This window comes from Zeus faber (assembly GCF_960531495.2).
Source record: "Zeus faber genome assembly, chromosome: 5".
Lineage (NCBI taxonomy): Eukaryota > Metazoa > Chordata > Actinopteri > Zeiformes > Zeidae > Zeus > Zeus faber.
In genome coordinates this window covers 31,475,912-31,496,017 of record NC_137192.1, presented here as the reverse complement: position 1 = coordinate 31,496,017, position 20,106 = coordinate 31,475,912, and the positions used below count along the sequence as shown (strand labels likewise).

The following is a 20,106-nucleotide window of genomic DNA, read 5'->3' as shown; positions in this document are numbered from 1 at the left end:
CACGCAAAACGGCGACGGCGCACGGGTCAAGCTTAAGACTCGGGAATTAAATTCAGAGACTAAATGGAAAAAGATTGAAACCGGCTTTTCCAGACGACACCGAGACAACGTAAGCAATGGTGGGAGGTTCCCGTTACTGTTAGCAAGTTCCACTCCAACTGCGGAGAAGAGGCTTTATACAGGTAACGGTCCCACCACACCAAACACCCTTACCTGGTCAACGATGTTTAGCAACCCCATCTCCAAACTTCAATCGAGCGCTGGGAGTAATATCAACCTACCAAAATGTCATCGTAGAAGCGCTGACTAGCTTAATAGGGTTACTTGGCTAACTATGTTGCAGTTAGTGATGCGAGACTCGCGGACGACTCGTTCGCGGCGAGCGAAGCTGTTCGGCGGCTCGGTCCGGCAAAAGAGTCGGCGAGCGAATGAATCTTCGACCCACAGGGCTGAGTTAAAGTCCAAGGCGCAAAAAAAAATAAAAAAAATAAGAATAAAAATCATTCGGCATCATTCATCTTCTTCTCTTTGTGTTTTTTTTGTTTTGTTTTGTTTTATAATGGCGACTCGCACCCTCTTGCCGTTATGTTAACACCAGGAATCCGACTCCTGCTGCCAGTGACTCGAGTTTGTACAGAACACAGGAAAATGCAACAAACAAACAAACAAAAAGGAGAAAACACTCGCACACACAAACAATGATAAACTCCATTTACAGTGTGCGAAGAGGCGACGTTGTCGTAGAGGTTGGAGCCCCTTCTGGGCCCCGGTCGCCGCGCACCAGAGCTCCCCAGTGTTTTATACCAACCCGACCAAACGAACGGGAGGGTCGGGAGGCGGGACGACTCTTCGCAGCGAGTGAGGCGCCAAGGACCGAATCTGAAAGGGAGAGTCAAACCTTTCACAACTGGCCACGACGGACGGGGTCGGGTGGCCAGATCTCGCGAGAAAAGAGATGACCACGAAGGCTGTCAATGGTCATAATCACGTGCCGCCCCTCCAGAATCAGCTATGCGCCTTTTACTGAGCTTTTTGCGTTTGAATACGTTTTTTTCTTCCCCCCCCAACATTTGACGTCAGTTGAGGTGTCTCCATCTCTGCTCAGATTTCCAGACACGCTATGCACGCACCACTTTTGCACCAAAGTTATGCTGCCTTCCTGTCGCGACTCGGAAATCGGTAACTCCTAGTCGGTGGTTCTGAGATAAATGTGTGTTCGTGAAAACATTGACGTCTGCTGTTTTTTTTTTCTTTTTTTATTTGGCAAGCCTGCACTATATACAAGCTACAACACGTAATGTTAACACGAAATGAACACTTAGATCGAGGTTAGACGTGTTTTCAAGTACGCAACTATGATTACACACTATGCACTATGCAAAGGGAACTTTGTTCACGGTTAACGATATACGCAGCCATGTTGCCGCGACGTCAATCTGTAAACTCGAGTCGAGCAATCTGCCCCGACGATGTCGTTTGGAATTCGGATTTAAGTGGCCGTCCGTCCGTCCGTCCGTCCCACTGTATCTTTCCAGTGTACCTTTTTTCCGAGTTCAGATTTTAATGGAATGCAGCATTTGAGCCCCGGAAAGGACGTTCGGCCATCTCATTGGCCCTACGGAGTTCGCGAGCGACCAATCGGAATGGTCCGAGGTGTGACGCGCGCCGCTCCACGGCCTTCACCCGGAAGTGTCACTGTTCGGTTGCGTGCGCCCCTGACGAGCCGCTGAACTTTTATCATGTTTACAAGAGATTGATGCCGCTGGGAATAACACTCTGTTCTGCCGCGTCGAGTCCACCGTGTACACGGGTAAGCCGACCGGTGTCATAATGTTCTTATTCAAGGTTATCTAATGCAGCCGGGGAGCTATTAGCATAATACACTGATAAAGCCTATAACACTACTACATAAAGTACTCGTGGTATTACTGGACCTTATACTGCGAGTAAGTGCTGATGCAGGTATATACCTGAAAAAAGGTAGATACCTGTATCTACCTTTTTTTTTTTTTTTTTTTACCGTCCCATGAATCCTGACTATCCCAAAATAACGCTTTGTGTGTTAATGCAGGAGAGGAAAAAAAAGTCTAGATATTAGTTTTTAAATGTAGTGGAGTAAAACTCAAAAGTCTCCGGAATTGAATGTACTTACGTAAACGCACTTAAATACAGCAGCAACACCGACTCAAGTGTAAACGTATTTGTTTTGTGTAAATGCATTTTATAACTACTCCGATTCGTTGTCTCCTGTCTAATATGCTAAAGATAGTTTAATATCGGGCAATAAATAGGAAACTTGGAGAATATTTGACTAACCCTCAACGAGTCGACTAACCTTTTAATCGTCACTAAAGCTGAGGATCACCCCGAGCCGCCACAGCTCAACACATTAACATAGATGGCAAACTGAAGTCAGGCCTTTCACAACTCCATCATTAGACATCCAGTGCATTGAAAACAACGAGCTTCCAGTGGTTTTGTATTTTACGTTTCACGACTCAAGGGAAAACATTAATTTGAAAATATTTGCCTGTTATTCTGTATTTGCAAAGAAAAAAAAAAAATTATACAAAAAAATATTTTTAGAACGTCGAATACAACTATTAAAGAACATGTATTAAAACATGACGTTCAAAGGCAATGTTAAGAATATATAATATACTAATCTCGAATTGCATCACTGTTGAATATTGAACATATTCATTATCGTCAAAACTAAAACAGACCTACATGCTGTGTTTTTCTCAGACTTTGCTGAATACATTTTTGTGAAAGGTCTAGTAATTTTGATGTATTTAGTCTGGCTTTCTTTATACCTTTGTTTGGGAAAAGTCCATAGCATCAGTGAATTAGGTAGAATTTTCTATTGTTACTATCCATACAGCTACAAATTGTTTCTGTTGTCCCAACCTGTTCACAGCTGTGTGTACGGATGGTTGAAAGCAGCGGTTGCGGTGGACATAGCTCTGTGCTGTTTTGGTGAAATATGGCAGTGTGAATGAATAGATAAGTACTGTAATGAAGATGAAATTTGATGGACCAGACAGTTGTCTGTGTGTAATCACAAGTTGTGTCATTGTCTTTGAGCTAATTGATATCAATTTTTGTGTGATTGTTTTACAGCAGTTTTTAGGTTGAGGATTTTTCTACTTGTGTGTAAAACTAAGTTAATACCAAAGAATCACTTGTGGCAAATAATTTCAATCTTTTGGCCATACTCAAACTCAATATGCAGAAGCCACTTTGGTCGGGAGTGTACCAAAGTTGGGTGTGATCATTTGTCAGTTTGGGAGGTGGCACAGATCTAGTGATTGGATAAGCTGTTTTCTGCAGATTGTTTCTCCTTCATGTCCCATGGGCTAAGAATTAGTGGGGAGGTTGCCTTAGTTGTCTAAGTAGTATGAGAGTTTGAGACATAAATCTGGAGTTTAAATATAATCAGGGGTGAGGTGGAAGGCAAACCCACCTAAATATAGTTTACCTACCTTTCTCATGACTCAAGCGTATACATTTTACATTGAGTAATAGTAGTTTACTAATCTCAACTGCTGGCCTAGGTTGGGGCTTAACCCCTTTTTATTTTACCACAAGATCACTGACTATAACTATGACAGTTATTTTAGTGTATTTATTTAGATCTTAGAGACTTCAAAATTCAACTCAATTAAATTCACTGAAATCAATAAGCCACCACACTAACAATTCCTCTGATTGATATTGGTCATATATTGATATTGGCGTAAATTGCAGCTAAAGACATGCTTTGATATAGCCGGCACTTGTGTGGTGTGAAAATATTAGTAAGTAATTCAGATGTGGTTACACTTTAGAAGAGAGTGGAGTATTGAGGTGAGAGATTCAAGAGGTGGATGCATTACTAGACTTTTACATAATACGACACGACAGCTAGAAGACAACATTTCAAAGGAATTGAAGATGTTTGTAGATAAGGTGTAATAGTTTATTTGAAATAATTCACCTATAAATAGCCAGAATAGCAGTATTGGCATAACTATCAGTAATGCATGGGGCAATGACTACATTGTGGTAAAATAGTCTATCAGTGTCACAATCACGCGTTGCTAATTGTTGATAATGTAGGTAAGAATGTAAGGAATGGACGCTTTTCACAGTGAACACCTTTCAGTAATCACAGGCATAACATTTATTTTGTGTCTGTTTAACTTATGTATACCAGTGCACCAGAAAAGGAAATACTTGAAGTAACCACACATTTTCTGTGCTGTAGCACTGGCACAACATAAATGAAAGAGACTCATAATTAATGTTTTGAGCTACTTGTGATTACCTGCTGCGATGCCTGCACGCCAACAGATTGTGCAACGCTTGGTGCCAAGGGTCTGCTTGCACTGTGAAATCACGGCTGGGAAAAGTATTGCCAGACAAATGACATGTATATTATTCACACAGGGCAAATGTACAAAAATAAACCTGTGTTGATAGTGGCTAAACAAAAAAATCAACTTGCATCAATGTAAACAACACGCCAATTATTTTCTGAATGCACAACCTGCCAGGAGGAAAAAATACACATGAGACATTTTGTTCTATTTCTTTTTATTTTTATTTTTTTTCTGTGCTAAATGCAATGGCATACAAATACTCTGTGTTGTACGCCCAGCATGCTGACAGCGCAGGTTCAAAAAAAAAAAAAAAAAGACATTTTGTTCTAATTCGTGTTGCATTTATAACTCAAACAATTTTGAACAAACTACTGTGATGTGAATAACTATATGGACCTAGCAGACCTTTAAGAATAAACTCTGCTCCCACGTGGTACTTTGTCTGGCCTCAAGTGGTGTTTTAGTCATATGATTCCACAGTCACATGCTTCCAGCGCTTTATTTGATAGTATCCTTGGTGTTCAAAGGTACAGTTTATGATCATGATATATGTATGAAAGTATGTATATGTAAGTGACGAATACAAATCTTGAATCTTGAATCTTGAATCTTGAATCTTGATCAGAGCTACAGTGTCGCACGTAGTTGTTTAGCTTGTGAGTTAAAATTAAGGTGTGCCAATATTAATGGAGCGGGAATTTCCAGTTCCTAAAATTTGAGTGGAAGGGAAATTGGTTTGTGGAATAGAAACTCACACCACCACGGGTCTCCAAATTCCATTATCTTACGACATACTATAGAGGTAAAGGGTAACAAAACAAGACATTTTGCTCAGTCATACTTATTTCAGTGGATCAATCATGTCGTCTTATGACATGATGAGGGCATATGGCGGTGGACATCCCCTTTTACTACCTCATCCTGTCCAGCATGACCACCGTCCTCTTCTCCTTCCACGCCGGTGACCTGCTCACCTCCAGCAACCTCACCGCCGTGGTGCGAGGATAAAGATAAAACCTTTTACATAAACACACACACACCTAATATAAATAAATAATGTAATGCTCTTAAAAATGACTTTTAGGAGGATTTAAATGTATATTTAATACAACACAGTTAATTAATTCTATTATATAATTAGAGGCCCCAGTATGTGACAAATAATCTCTTGAACTTTGAACTTTGACTTGATCTTTCTGCCATCGGGCAATATACAAGGTTGAACAAGGTGTGTGCGTGCGTGCGTGCGTGCGTGTGTAATTTTTTTTTAAATTAAGAAATAGACATTTTTGTTCTCTCTCTCCTTTACATCACACTTTACTTTTATGATATAATTGGTGGTTTTTCTCATAACAGGGAGGCTGGTATTCATCCCTTAAGTTCCCAGGGATCCTCTAGCGTGTCCTGATGAAGACCGAGCATGAAGGCGACCTCCTGGAAGGTGAGTGCTTGTGATAACAGAAACCTGATTCCAGCAGCAAAGACAATCCCATGAACTCTAGTGTCAAACAGTGCAGTTTGGAAGAACAACTTATCCAGCAGTATGATTCGCCTAAAACTGTTTATTGCTTTTTTGTAGTGCACAATATTTGAATAGGAGTTTTTGATTACGTAATTCTGTAAAATTGTTGCTCCTGCGTTCTGTAGTCATCCCCACTGTGGGATTAGGAGTAAAAGTCATACATTGAAGATGTGGGTTGTTTTTAATTCTATGTCAGGTTACACTCAACAGAAATATCAAAGCCCCTTTGTGATTATTGAACATGATAGCTGGAATGGTAAGGCAACAGCATAGACAGTGCATTAAAATACTAATATATATAAGGCCAATATCATGTTTTTATTTATTTAATTTCTTTGCATCTGATAAAATACAACAACTTAGTAGTAATAATAATAACAAATGAGACCCAAAGCTGCTGAAGTTAAATGAACATTTATTTAACATTAATGTTGTTGTCTGCATCTTCTCTGCAGTGCACTTATTTTAAATAAGAACATTTATCAACTAAATGAATATCCACAGGTAATCAAAAAACGAAACTTCGTAAAAAAAAAAAAAAAGTGTGAATAAAAAATAAATTATTATAAACGATAAAATAAATATGCGATCGGAACGCATCTTGATCTGCCTTTCGCTGTACGCTCCGTTCCCTTATTGAACCGAAATGAAAAGAACCATGATCTGTTTAAAATGTTTGTTTCATATAAGTTAGAAAACACATTCAAAGAAATGGATTTGAAATAAAAACAAGGGAAAACTGCCACGGGAACACACTTAAGGCGCAGCGCTGTCTGGAGAAGGAAAAAAAAACCTCCTCTCCAATTCTCTGAGTTAGGTTTACGTTTTCCCTCAAATGCAAAGTATTTCCAAACAGCACTCCTGCTGTTTTCTGTCAAAACCGGTCGGTGAGGCTCTGCACTTGTCATCTTTAATGAGCTAACGCCAAATAACAAATTAATGAGACAGTGGCGACAGGCGGGTGAGAGAAGGCGGGGCTATGTGGGCTCTGCAGCGGTGTGTGTGACTGTCGGAGAGAAGAGAGAGAGCGAAGAAGTTATTTCCTTTCGTCATATTAATGTGAGCAAGATAAACAGTTTTATCTGAACTCTACTCTATTTTTGTGCATGGGATAAAATGGTTGGGGATGTAGGGATTGAGGTGACTAAAAAATGAAACTATGAGGAAGAAGAACATTCTTGCGCTTATCCAACATCATTTTTAGATTAAGGAAGTAAGAAAGTCATTATCACAAGTATTCAAACAAAGCTAAAAAGCCAGGATACAGTGCACACACTCAGTAGCCGGTAGTGACTCAAGAAGAAATTAAAGATGAGAGAAAAGCATGAACACTCCAAACTAAGTGAGTAATACCGTGTCATTTATATGAAACAATTATTTGCTTTCATAGCTTACTAAAAATAGTAGTTCAGTATTGTTTAACATTAACCACCTATGTCCATAAGACACAATCCAGGTCTGCTAGTAAGGTTATCTAGGAGACCTAGATTGTTGAATCTACATTTATTTACATTTTAAGTCTACCACAGTAAGTTTTGATATGATAAGATGCTGGCCAGTCCTTGGGCAGATGCTATTTACTGCTAACGCCACGAAACGTTTGGTTCCTATTCAGGACTCACACATCAAATTAACACACTAAACGGAAAAGGAAATGGTCTGTACAACTTGGCCACTAACTCTAATAATATATAATAAATAAACAATAACTCTAATGAAGTTGAGTCCATGTATTTTAAGCTAAATTCCAGTTCAGTTTTGTTTATTATCTTTGGCAATATTAAAGTTTTTCCACAAAAACTTGCTAAGAACTTAATAAAAATACATGTACTCTCTTGTTTGCTTGTTTTGTGCTCATTATCACAGAGGACTCCCCCGGAGACAATGGCATCACCCAGGCTGCCCAGTACAGCTCCATCGCTCCGTCTGACTCGCCCGTGGGTCAGGATGAGCCATTCTCCACATACTTTGAAGAGAAGGTGGCCGTTCCAGAAGACGCCAACCAGGTATAGATGAACAGTATAGTGTTCAATTTGAATTTGTTAATCATGTGAATGGTTTAAATGAACTGAACAAACCCATTTGGGATCAGGCCAAACATTTGCGAGACAGTACCTTCTGTACAACCAGCCGTGATACCCAACAGTGATCAGTTGGGTCGGGCTCTCACTTTAGATCGTCATGCAGACCTAGGCTTAAGCAAAACCTGTCAGTGATGACGTGTACAATACCCTTAAAGTACTTCAATAAAAATAAACCCATTACCACATTTTTCCCTTCTTGCTGGCGGTAACAAAGTATAAAGTCAGGTTTCATCTCTATGCCGACCTGTTCAACATTCAAGCCAAGTTAATTACATTTTGAATGGGAGCCCCTAACAGTCCAACAACTTTGTCAGAGGGCCTCTTTGCCTGATGTGGACAATGTTGAGAGGAACGCTGATCCGTCATTCAATCACGTGTTGACGAGTCATTGAACGAGAGGAAATGTTTCAAGCTGGACAGGAAATGGCGGACGATAATATAAACCTCCTTTGTGCTTCAATTTAGTATCTAATAAGGCATTGCATTTCATGGGAAAATTTCTTTGCATTTGATATTAACTGAATTATTATTACATTATTTCTGGTTGTCATTTTTTTTGTTTTTAGATCTTCAGTTTCCGTAAGCTATGGGCTTTCACTGGACCAGGCTTTTTGATGAGCATTGCCTACTTGGATCCAGGGAACATAGAGTCTGACCTGCAGTCCGGAGCTAAAGCAGGCTTTAAGGTGATGCATGAAACAAACTAATTGACCAGGTTACATAAAAAGAATGACCCTGCATTTTGACTTGGTCCAACCTCATACTTATTGTGGTGATATGGGTTTTCCTCTCTTAGCTCCTTTGGGTGCTTCTCGGGGCTACTATCATTGGGCTGCTTCTGCAGAGGCTGGCCGCCCGTCTGGGAGTTGTTACAGGAATGCATCTGGCTGAAGTCTGCAACCGCCAGTATCCCACTGTGAGCATTACCTACACTCAATATCCACTTTGTTTTATTTCACTTTCTCATAATATTGTCACACCATCTTTAAACCTTACTACAACCGGCTGGTTCTGGATGACCCCAGTTCAAGCCACCCATTAGAAATCATTCTTCTTAAAGGTCCTTCTGAAGATCACAATATTTGATATGCTTTTATACACCCGCCTCAGAATTTTGTCATTTGAATCGGATTCAGTGCGCGCTAGCGAGGGGGGCGATGCGAACTAGCGATGGGGTGCCCGCAATGTAGGTTATTTCATTTTACGTCTGCTTATTGGACGAAACAGGTGCGTATGGAACTAAACCGTGCGTAAAGGGGACTCTTTCTCAGTGACTCTGAGACACCGATCACCCCCCTGTCTCCATGACCTAACCTTAACGAGTCTATGAGTCTTGCTCTGTTCCTCTGTGCCCCGTCCCCACACTGTTTTTAAGTGTTTTCTTTGGAGGAACGGCGTTCGCGCGCATGAAGAGCCGTGTTCGATTCACACATATGAAAATATATGTATGATTTCCCTTATTTATAATTGAACTAAATCTGTTTTATACTGTTACTGTAATGCACACTGACTGACAAAACATTTATTTATTTAGCTACATTTATATTTCAGTGGAAAGCAGGTCCTGAGTTAGCAGTCTTAGTAGATGTTTTATGGATATGGATATACACACCCATGAGCATTCTAAAGCCGAGGCTTTAGTGAGAAGAAGATGTTCCTTGATTATTTTTTATGTCCAGAATTAGTGTGCTATAATTCATATCTGTAGCTTGAATGTTATTCTCCCTTGTAAGTCGCTTTGGATAAAAGCGTCTGCTAAATGACTAAATGTAAATGTAATGTAATGTATTTGTTATGGATGCCATGTAAGCTGTTTGTAATTATTTTTATTGTTGTATCAACTTTATTGTGTTTTAGGTACCACGTATCTTGCTTTGGCTTATGGTGGAGCTGGCAATTATTGGCTCAGACATGCAGGAGGTCATAGGCTGTGCGATCGCTCTTCACCTTCTCTCTGTGGGAAGGTAGGTGTGTGTGTGTGTGTGTGTGTGTGTGTGTGTGTGTGTGTGTGTGTGTGTGTGTGTGTGTGTGTGTGTGTGTAAAAAGCAATAAAATCTTATTTGGTCCTCAGGATTCCCTTGTGGGGAGGTGTCCTCATCACCATCGTTGACACATTTGTCTTCCTGTTCCTAGATAAGTATGGTACGTGCTTCTCATACAAATATCCATGGCTGGCTTGAGTGCGTAAACTGCTTGGAAAATCAAAATGTCTTCGTTTTTTATTGTCATGCATCTCTCTCTTCCTAGGCTTAAGGAAACTCGAAGCGTTCTTCGGCTTGCTCATTACCATTATGGCTGTTAGCTTTGGCTATGAGGTAAGCGTTCCTTCCATTCCACCAGATAGTGCTTGACTGTGTTTCTTCCAATGATGCCGTTCATCCTTGTCTTCCTATAGTATGTGGTGGTAAAGCCAGATCAAGGAGAGCTGCTGAAGGGGATGTTTTTACCTTACTGTGACGGCTGCGGCGCCCCGCAGCTGGAGCAGGCGGTGGGAATAGTTGGCGCGGTCATTATGCCGCACAATATCTACTTACACTCTGCGCTGGTCAAGGTGAGGAACCCGTCCTGATGGCTAATGTGTTGTGTTTAGAGTCATTAGATGTGTTTTACTGGAGCATTTTATCAACATGTTGATGAGTATTAACTCCCGTCATTTTTTCTCCTCTTACGTTTCAGTCTCGGCAAATCGATCGCGGCAATAAGTATGAAGTAAAGGAGGCCAACAAGTATAACTTCATCGAGTCGACTGTCGCTCTCTTCCTCTCGTTTCTCATCAACGTCTTTGTTGTAGCAGTGTTTGCTGAGGCCTTCTCTAATAAGACCAACATGGAATTGGTTAGTAGGTTTTTCGAAAGTGATATATTTCGTCCGTGCTTCTATCGAAACGTTTAACAGAACCATGCATCGGGTATTGGTCACAGCACATAAAACCTTCCCTGCTTTTTCAGAACGCAGTCTGCAATGCGTCACACAGCCCTTATACGGATCTCTTTCCCCTCAACAATGACACACTAGAAGTGGACCTTTACAAAGGAGTGAGTACATCTAGACACACCCATAATAATCAGACTGCAGTGTCGGTCAGAAAAAGAGGGTTTTTTGTCGTGTCTTACTCGACCTTCTGGTGTCCAGGGGGTGGTCCTGGGCTGCGTCTTCGGCTCCGCGGCGCTCTATATCTGGGCAATAGGAATCCTCGCTGCCGGACAGAGCTCCACCATGACGGGAACCTACTCTGGACAGTTTGTTATGGAGGTAGGTGTACAAATACATATTTTGTTCTTGACGTACGTCATGTAATTAATATATTTACACTTGTGTTATGTGTTGTAACTCTTGTGTTTCTGTTCCTGCCAATTTGAATAGTCAGCACTACACTTGATGCTACAGTATACTCCATCTGTGTTGGTCCATAAAATCTGTATTCAAAATGTATACATGTGTACTGTATGTAGTGTGTTGCTATATGTGGTTGTTGTTGTTGTTGTTTTTACATTTTATCTTTTTAAGGGTTTCCTGAACCTGCGCTGGTCACGTTTTGCCCGGGTGCTGCTGACTCGCTCCATCGCCATCACACCTACGTTGCTTGTAGCCATCTTTCAGGACATTGAACATCTGACGGGCATGAACGACTTCCTGAATGTGCTACAGAGTATGCAGGTATGGGCGTAGTCGTGGCAACAAACCCACTACTGTAGTTCACAATCGTAGTTTGCTCCCCCGTTCTGCAACACCCATGTTGCTCCCTTACCGTACCTTAAAAGAGATCTTAAACTCTGTGTTGTATGCCAAGCATGCTGATGGTACAGCATAAATAAATCAATAAATGAAATAAAATAGAGATCTTAAAAACAACACCTTTTCATCCATATGTTCAACCTTGACCACAGTTCAATCAAGCAGACTAACATGTTTCCTTGCACATTGGTTTGTATGTTGTTTTTTTTGAGGGGAGAAAAATGAAATGAGGGGAGAGTGAATATTTCAGATTTCCAAAAGTATTTAATTGTTTTCTTCTCATTCCACAGTTGCCATTTGCCCTGATACCCATTTTGACCTTCACCAGTCTAAAATCTGTAATGAATGACTTTGCAAATGGATTGTAAGTAAAATTTATTTTTTCTTCATTTAATTGCTATTTGTATTTATGCATTTTTCTCTTTTTGGGCAATTCTGGTTAAAAAATGTTTTCTGGTGTTCATAAGCACTAACCCAATGCTATATTAAATTTCAATTCACTGCTATTTTTTCACGCATTTTATTAGAGTAAGTTAAATGCTAGCATTAATGTAAGATACATAATGATAGATCAAATCTGCGTCCTCCGGAGGATTACGTTTCAATCTGTTAAAATTGCAAGAACTGGGACCAACCATGCCCATATCTTCAGGGTGTGGAAGATCTCCGGGGGCGTGGTCATCCTGATGGTTTGTGCCATCAACATGTACTTCGTGGTGGTCTACGTGACCAGCCTGAACAGCGTGCTGCTCTACGTCGTGGTTGCCCTCCTTTCCATAGCCTACCTCTGCTTTGTTGGCTACCTGGTGAGTTAAATTTTCCCGGAAATCCATTTCTACTTTGATTCATATTTATTTTTGTGTTAACAAATAATCGAGGCCGCACAGGAAGTGATGATGATGAAAGATTGATTGATTAATGATTTAGTGTCATCTGTAACATTCCTCATTCGACCTGTAAAGTCCCCTCTTCCAGGCATGTAGAAACCGTACACTTTTTAATTTGACATTTTGAATAATCTTTGGATTTTTCACTTCAATACGTATGAGTGGTTCTCCAAAATGACCTCCACTGAACTGTTTGCATTTTGGCTATTTTCCCTCTCCTCCTTGTCTCTAGACGTGGCAGTGTTTAATTGCCTTGGGTGTTTCCTGTCTGGACTTTGGTGGCAGGGTAAGCAACAGACCTGCTGTGTTCATAGAGGAACAGTCTGAGTATGACTCTTAGATCTGAGAAGCACGATACCCGACAGCGTTTCTTCTTTTTCCGGGCGGATAAATTAAACTTCTTAAGGGATTCTGTGGACATATAAAGCATTTGACCTTTGAGGTTGCCTGGTAACTACGGAGTTGGTTATATGGTGTGCCCAATGGAGCAAGTGATTTCATGTTCTGAAAACCAGAAATCGTCTAAATCTTACGTGTCTTCGGATTCCTAAGATTGTGTTTTAACTGCGCTACATTTTGCGTGGAACTAATTTAAGAAGTGGTCGCAGTACACACGGTTCAACGAGATCTGTAAACGTCCACGCAGCACTCGGCACAGAGGATTGGAGAGAACATCTGAGCATCTCACTAAGCCATTTCATAAGCTGCAGCCATTACTTTTTGGAACAGTATTCCCGTTGCCAGCCACTAGTGCTTCCTGTTTACTGAAAGGATATTTTAAATAGTTTTCCAAAAACCTGTTTGCCCCATTGGACTGCATTGAGGCCCGTAAGGCAAGGCACTAGTATTCAGTATTACCAGGTAAGAAAAAAGATGTTGAAGAAACTTATTAAATATCCATCAGTTTACACTTCTAGGAGCATAAAATCCAAACATTTGTTGTTAACATTTTGTTTAATCATACTTAAAAATGTACTCTTATTTGATTTTGTTTGTCAGTATGTTTGTTTAAAAAGGTGATTTTGTGCTGTAATAATGTATGTTCAATTCCATATATTAAGTATGGGGGGAAAAAAACGTACGGGAATCTAGATTCATACAGTTGATTAAAGTGAGAATTATGTCAGTTTTCTGCTTTTAAACTTGTTATTATATGTATTTCAAAAACCTGTTAGTTCTGTGACTGTCAGAGCAATATTTGGGTGTTGTCATTATTCTCACTGACCATCTTTAGACGTCGAGACTTCTGAATCTGAATCCCAATTCTGAAAATAACTGTCCCTTGACCTTTGATGGAAGTAGAGTCTCCTGACCCCCTTAACGTTGTACTTCCGATATTGAGATTTTCTTTGTCTGGGAACAGGGTCGCTAAATGCTTATTACAGCATTTAATTCCAAGTAATTGGGAGATAAAAGCGTGAAAGAATGATTCCTATTTGTCTTCCAGAAAATTATTTCTCTTTTTTTTTTTTTTTTTTTGTGTGTGTTTTTTTTTCCTTCAGGTGGCACCTCTTTTACTGTTGTCTATACAGAGACAATTTTACTATTTGCTGATAGATTTAAAAAAAATAAATTTTAGCCCGTGAGTTAAAATCCCAGTTACAGGTATCAATACACTGCTGACCTCACAAGCATGCACCCATACTTAAACTCATATATGTGGTTCTCACCATCAGCAAGCTCCAATTTTAAGTATATGAAGGGAGGGCATTACAAAAAAGTAATATAACAATCTTGCTTGGGGAAGCATTCCAGTCAATTTACATGTATCAGCGCAAAAATATTGTAACATCTACACTGTGAAGTAAAACTGAAGCTGTGAAATGCTTAGGCTTACCCTTGACATTTGGGTATTGACAAATGAATCCGTCATCCAACTAAAAATAGCTGTACTTTACTGTAATTGCTTTTCCCTCGCCCGGGGTCCCTGTTGTGACCCTGTTTGTAGTAATCAGCAGCCTCTCAGGATTTTTTTCCGATAAATATGACATGTTTATTGGTTATTTTCGATAGAATATTGGTGATTATTTTGCAGCAAGCTAATGGATTTAACGGTGTTTACGCCAACAAATTCGGCGGTGCTAACATTGATTGGCAGTCATTACCAGAGTCTAACAAAAACTACAGTAGTAAAAGTGCCTTTATGTGAAACAATAATGACAATTGTGCAATTTGAGTTGTTACAGAGCAACATAGTATGCTCAATGTTGTAGCCTGTAGGTATTAAGTTAATTATTGCAGTTTTTTTTTTCTCTTTTATAACAAACTGAATAAGATGTCTGTCCCTTGCTACTGAAATAAGTACACCATGTAGCCAAAATAAAGTCATGGATATATGGACATGGTGTGTTGTGTCTTGGTATACTTGTCCCACAATTACGGTTGTACCTTTTTCCGGTTAGGTATGAATTATATTTACACTAAAAAAGCATACATTAAAAACAACGGCGTGCCAGTACTATAATCCCCAGATGCTTTTTTATATGAGCAACATTGCAAAATACCTTTTAACGATTGAAGCCCATTTTATTGACTTACATTTCAAGCTGGCATTTTCCACTGGGAAGGATGTCCATGCAGTAAGTAAAATACCCCTCTCAATAATCAAGGACAATACTTTGTGATCTCATTGTTATTGACTGAGTTTAGAGCACAGGATTACTCCGAAGCGCTAAATTGACTTGTCTTACCCGTTCAAGATTTAAGCGTCTTGTGAAACGCAGTCCGACAAGATGATATTGTGTGCAAGAAGCATGCTTTCTCCCTGGACTGTGGGCTGAGAAGGGAAATGAGGAAAGCTCTTTTTGGATGAGGAGAATTTCACTCCAGGTGAGCGTGCTCCCTGCCCTTTGTAATAACCCAATCAAATATCTGTACATTTTTAGCCGATAAAGGTTAAAATTCCAGAACAACATTTTAACTTTCCTCCATGTATAATTACTAGTGCTCATTGGCGACATTGGTTGCCTTTGGTTTCACTCGTTCCAGCTTTTTCTCCTTTCCCCGAACTTCACTGTGAAATACAAATATAGCATCCAAACCATTGCACATTTTTAAAATCCCCACTTTTACTTTTCATTTTTGTGATTGATCTCCGAAAGGTTCACAAACATTGGGTTGACCTTGTATAAACCAAATGTTCACGGAGATCACACTGAATCAATACGACAAATGCTTTTATTTTCTTATGTCGTGGAACTTATATTCAACTAGTGGCGCTTGATTTTCAGGGTGTCTCTCACTGGGGTTCTTAATTGACTGGTTGGGGACATCTGGTGTTTAGACTCGGACTTGTTATTTACGGCATTAATTTCCCTTGCTCTCTTTTCTTTTAGGGCCGCCTGGGTTTGTCAGGCCACACTGACATTTATTTATTGAACGACATGGATGCTGACGCCACGGCGGAGTGACAGGAAGACCGATCGCAGTGAGAAGTTACGCTTTGGTTCCAGCGCCAAAACACACAGAGATTTTCAGTATATCCTCCCCCAATGGCAGGACCATGGATCTTGACCGTGTGTGTTTTTCTCCTGTGCCTTTATGCAGCCAATGCCCTACTGTTATATGCTTAGGTTAAATAATGCAGCCCAACCCGATTTGTATATGTTTGATAAGCTTTGTAAATGGAGACCGAGTCGATCCTGCTCTTCCATGACAGAGGTTCACAACCATAAAAAAACGTGCCTTAATGTGTGTTAATTTCAACGAAAAGCTTACGCCAGTAATATTCATCCTCAGGTTAGTTTATTCCATCGTTTATCGTCATGGATAAGAACATAACATATTTTGTGGGCACTAGTATGTAGCACATCAGCAGCTGATTTAAAAAGTCACAAATATACAAAAAAAAAAAAAAAAAAAAGACTCACCAGAATAACCAGAACTATTTATGGGAAAAATTGAAACTTCTCATGGAACAATTTAGAGTGTGACTCTATCTTAGAATAATTCCAACCAACTAATTGTCAGAGCTATAATATGAATTTCATACATTTGTATTCCTTAAACCATGGACAAAAAAGATTGACATATTTACAGATTTACATATGTATTTCAAGTGATTTCAAATATTTTTCTAAAGGGAGATATAATATATTCGTATAAATAATATATCCAGTGGAGATATTGTGTCACTTATCACAGCTCTGTTCATCATTTTCTGTGAAGTTATTTATTGACAACAGTTTTTCTCATGTATTTTATTTCAAATATGCAAATGAGTGGATAGTCCAACTAACTTATCGCATTTAAAAGTGATTTTAAAATGGACAATATAAGAGCAAGTCAACGAATATATTAAACTACTCGCCAGTAATTGATCTTTTTCCACTCGTTAACACACGACCAAAAAAGAGAGTGTGTGTGTGTGTGTGTGTGTGTGTGTGTGTGTGTGTGTGTGTGTGTGTGTGTGTGTGTGTGTGTGTGTGTGTGTGTGTGTGTGTGTGTGTGTGTGTGTGTGTGTGTGTGTGTGTGTGTGTGTATATTCTTTGATACATATTGGTCTACATTTCCCAGTATCTATAAGATTGGAGTTTCTGAACATGTTAATGAAAATGTTTCCAACAAAAACTGTAATTTAGAAAATAAGTTTGACTATTCTGTTGGTTAACTCACCGTATGAAATGTTAGGGACTTTTTGTTTATGCTTCTTTTGAATACACCTGAAATGTATAGATTTGGACCTATTTTAAAACCTTATCTAATCCAATGCCAATTTGGGAAGCCACAACTACTGACCTAAAAGCACTTTTACATCAGCCAAAACATAAAAAATTTAAATAATAATAATAAATAAAACTATATCAATAGGTACCAAATTCTGTTTGGAAAATAAAACTGGAGTTTCAGTGGACGTACCAGAAACATTTCAATACTTGGTGTAACCATTCTAAAGTTTTGGATTATTGAAATGGAATGTAACAAAGATTCCAAATAATTCATTGAACATTCCAAAGAAGGTGTTCTTTGTCACGGCAGACAACATTAAAATGTTGAAAATAATGGGGATAACGTACGTCGTTTTGGCAGCTTAATCGTAAAGGCATCTCCATTCATTATCACTCAGCTTTGCGGCTGTGTCCATACCCAAACCCTAGATGTGTCAAATGTGATGGATAATATGTTTTTAGATCAATCATTATAATGTACTTACTTCAAACTATCGGTGCAGCTCTTCACTGGTCAGAAAAAGGAGTCAATCAGATGGACCATGTCACCTTGGAAGGGCATCAGCATTGGAACAATCCAAACAATTCAACATTTTATAAGCTTTGATGATTTTTTATTTTTATTTTATTTTTACAATTTCATTTGCCAATCCTCAGATCGATATAAATTATTGTGGGTTGTTTTCTTTTAAAATGTAAAAGTATTTCTTGCAAGTAATGTTAAATAAATGGTTCTGTGCGCTAATAAGCTTCCATCAGTGGATCTTTATTTGATGTTTTGGTAGAGTCAATTTTAACTTTAGAAGATGCCAAGTACACCTTTTAAATTGTTCCAGCAAATATTTACTTTTTTTTATCTGTATATATTTTTGTGTTTTTTACAAATTGACTGATACAAATACAGTAAATATGTGTTGTTTTTCCATTTTTGTAGAAAAAGCAAGTATTGTAATGTGAATTATGCAGGTGATGCTAATTATACAGTTTTAACATCTGCAACGAAAAGACATGCTGAATAAAGACATATTTTACAAACGGTTTAAATTATTTCATCATCAAAATCATAGAAAAATGCATTTCAATATCCATCATTGTGGTGTGGGGATGGTCTGGTTGAGCAGCCGCACCTGACCTGGATCTATGTGATTGGGTCAGGGTGGCGTCAGACCTGTTGCTGTTGGTTGGTCTAATGAGCAACAGGTTTAAACCCCCATCCCCACACTCGCTCAGTAGAGCAGCCCTGTCCTGACGTGTTTGATCTTTGATTTTTTTTTTTTTTTTTAATGATACAAAGCAACTCAGATGAGTTAGAAATAGTTTATTATTGGTATTATTGTTAATAATAATAATAATAATAATAATATACCAATAATATAAATATAGCTGCAGGCAGAAATACACAGGGTCCAAGGTAGTCGGTCCTTCATCAAAGTTCAATGGACAAGTGTGCTTTGGCTGTCTGTTAGGTTTTGTGACTGCAGAAGTTCATTCTTTCTGGCCTGTATAAACAAGCCCAATTACAGTGTAATTCTGTGATCGGGCGGTGTTTGTGGCTGTGGGGGGGTTTCCTACGCTAGTAACTAATGCCAGTTATCAATATGAAGTAGGGCTGCATGTTAATGACTAAAATGATAATCAGGATTATTGCAGTCAATATTATCACAATTATTAATCCATTTTGGGGAACATAATTATTTCATGGCACTTTGCAAATCAACAGAAAGCTGCCTGCGCTTTGTTTTAATCCAATTTTGTTCTGGTATTACCTAAACAAATTTTTTTTTTCTAACAATTAATAGTGATAAAATATTACCTGTCACTTTGTAACGTCATATGGTTTGGAGTTTGTATCATATATTCCTTTAGTCAAAGTCCAATTGTGTGTATATCTGTCATGTGATCTGTGTACTCTGTCAACTTGTGCATGCACACGGGGCGTGGCGCCATCTTGGTGAGGTTGCGATTGTTGATAAGAAACTTTTTCCACAATACTGAACTGCTGATCTGGATGAAACTCGAACGACGCCACGTTGGAACTGCCCCCAACACATGTCTTATTCAGATTGTCTGTGGGTTCATCGGATCCATGCCATCCATAAAGTTCTGACGTCATGTTAAATCTACACGTGCTGCCATCTTGCAGACTAGACTGCAATGCTATCAAATGACCCGTCATTTGTGCATGCGCGCCCGTTGCAGCAATTATAAATACAGTTTTCTACTAAATTATTCCACAATAATGGACTGATCTAGATCAGAATACACATTTTATTAATCTTGTCTGTGAGTGCTGCGGGTCTATGACATCCATAGACTACTGACGTCTGTTTTTCATTAACAAAAGCAATAAGGCTCCTGCCCCTTCGCCCCTAAACATAGATGCAGGCAGCAATACACAGGGCCAGTTTAGTCATGTTAGGTATGTATTACAGTTTTCTGGGTTCTATGAAACGCAGCACAAGTTACAATTGTTCAAGTTTACTTTGAACGCGACATCGGCTCCTCCAGTCTGTCATCGTAACAAGCATAAATACTACGTGGATTAGCCAGGTCTAAAGGGCAACTCACCTAGAGACGAAGCCTGGTCTTATATAACATCAGTTCATGATGTCACAAAGCACTCCGCACCACAAACTAATCAGGATACGCCAACATTCTTCAACTTCCCGTAAATTTGCAATGATTTTTCACTAATTCCTGCTACAAATGTAGATCGACATGGATAAAACTTGAACCGGAAGATGTCTGAAACGTCCGGGTTCCGACGAGACCTCAACCATGTCCGTGGTTTCAGCGGTTGTTGTGTTCCAGACACTTTTACCCGAAAAATGCCAAGGGGAAAAATAA

The 20,106-nt window shown here is 39.3% G+C and overlaps 2 protein-coding genes across 3 annotated transcripts in view; one reads left to right on the top strand and one right to left on the bottom strand.

Moving 5' to 3' along the window:
• Positions 1–347, bottom strand: part of ankrd52b (ankyrin repeat domain 52b) — a 15,271-nt gene extending 14,924 nt beyond the window's left edge. For both annotated transcript variants that reach the window (XR_013844158.1, XM_080000480.1), the window contains exon 1: positions 214–347. Coding sequence is in view for 1 of the 2 variants with exons in the window: in XM_080000480.1 (XP_079856606.1) it covers positions 214–240 (27 nt within the window). In the remaining variant the exon portion in view is untranslated. The remainder of the gene's footprint in view (positions 1–213) is intronic.
• A 1,350-nt stretch (positions 348–1,697) lies between these two features.
• Positions 1,698–18,264, top strand: LOC307230013 (natural resistance-associated macrophage protein 2-like). The gene is made up of 17 exons (XM_080000181.1): positions 1,698–1,810; positions 5,721–5,805; positions 7,753–7,892; positions 8,537–8,656; positions 8,767–8,886; positions 9,828–9,934; positions 10,042–10,112; positions 10,218–10,285; positions 10,366–10,521; positions 10,647–10,805; positions 10,919–11,005; positions 11,103–11,222; positions 11,478–11,627; positions 11,996–12,069; positions 12,358–12,511; positions 12,825–12,878; positions 15,928–18,264. Exons 2-17 carry the CDS (start codon positions 5,772–5,774, stop codon positions 16,000–16,002), a joined length of 1,689 nt encoding a protein of 562 aa, XP_079856307.1. The 5' UTR covers positions 1,698–1,810; positions 5,721–5,771; the 3' UTR covers positions 16,003–18,264.
• Positions 18,265–20,106: the final 1,842 nt, after the last annotated feature.

Coding starts and splice junctions, on each gene's coding strand:
- LOC307230013 (XM_080000181.1), top strand. CDS start 5,772: ATGAAGACCGAGCATGAAGGCGACCTCCTGGAAG. Junction 8,657..8,766: donor GAGCTAAAGCAGGCTTTAAG/GTGATGCATGAA, acceptor TTCCTCTCTTAG/CTCCTTTGGGTGCTTCTCGG. Junction 12,070..12,357: donor AATGACTTTGCAAATGGATT/GTAAGTAAAATT, acceptor CCATATCTTCAG/GGTGTGGAAGATCTCCGGGG.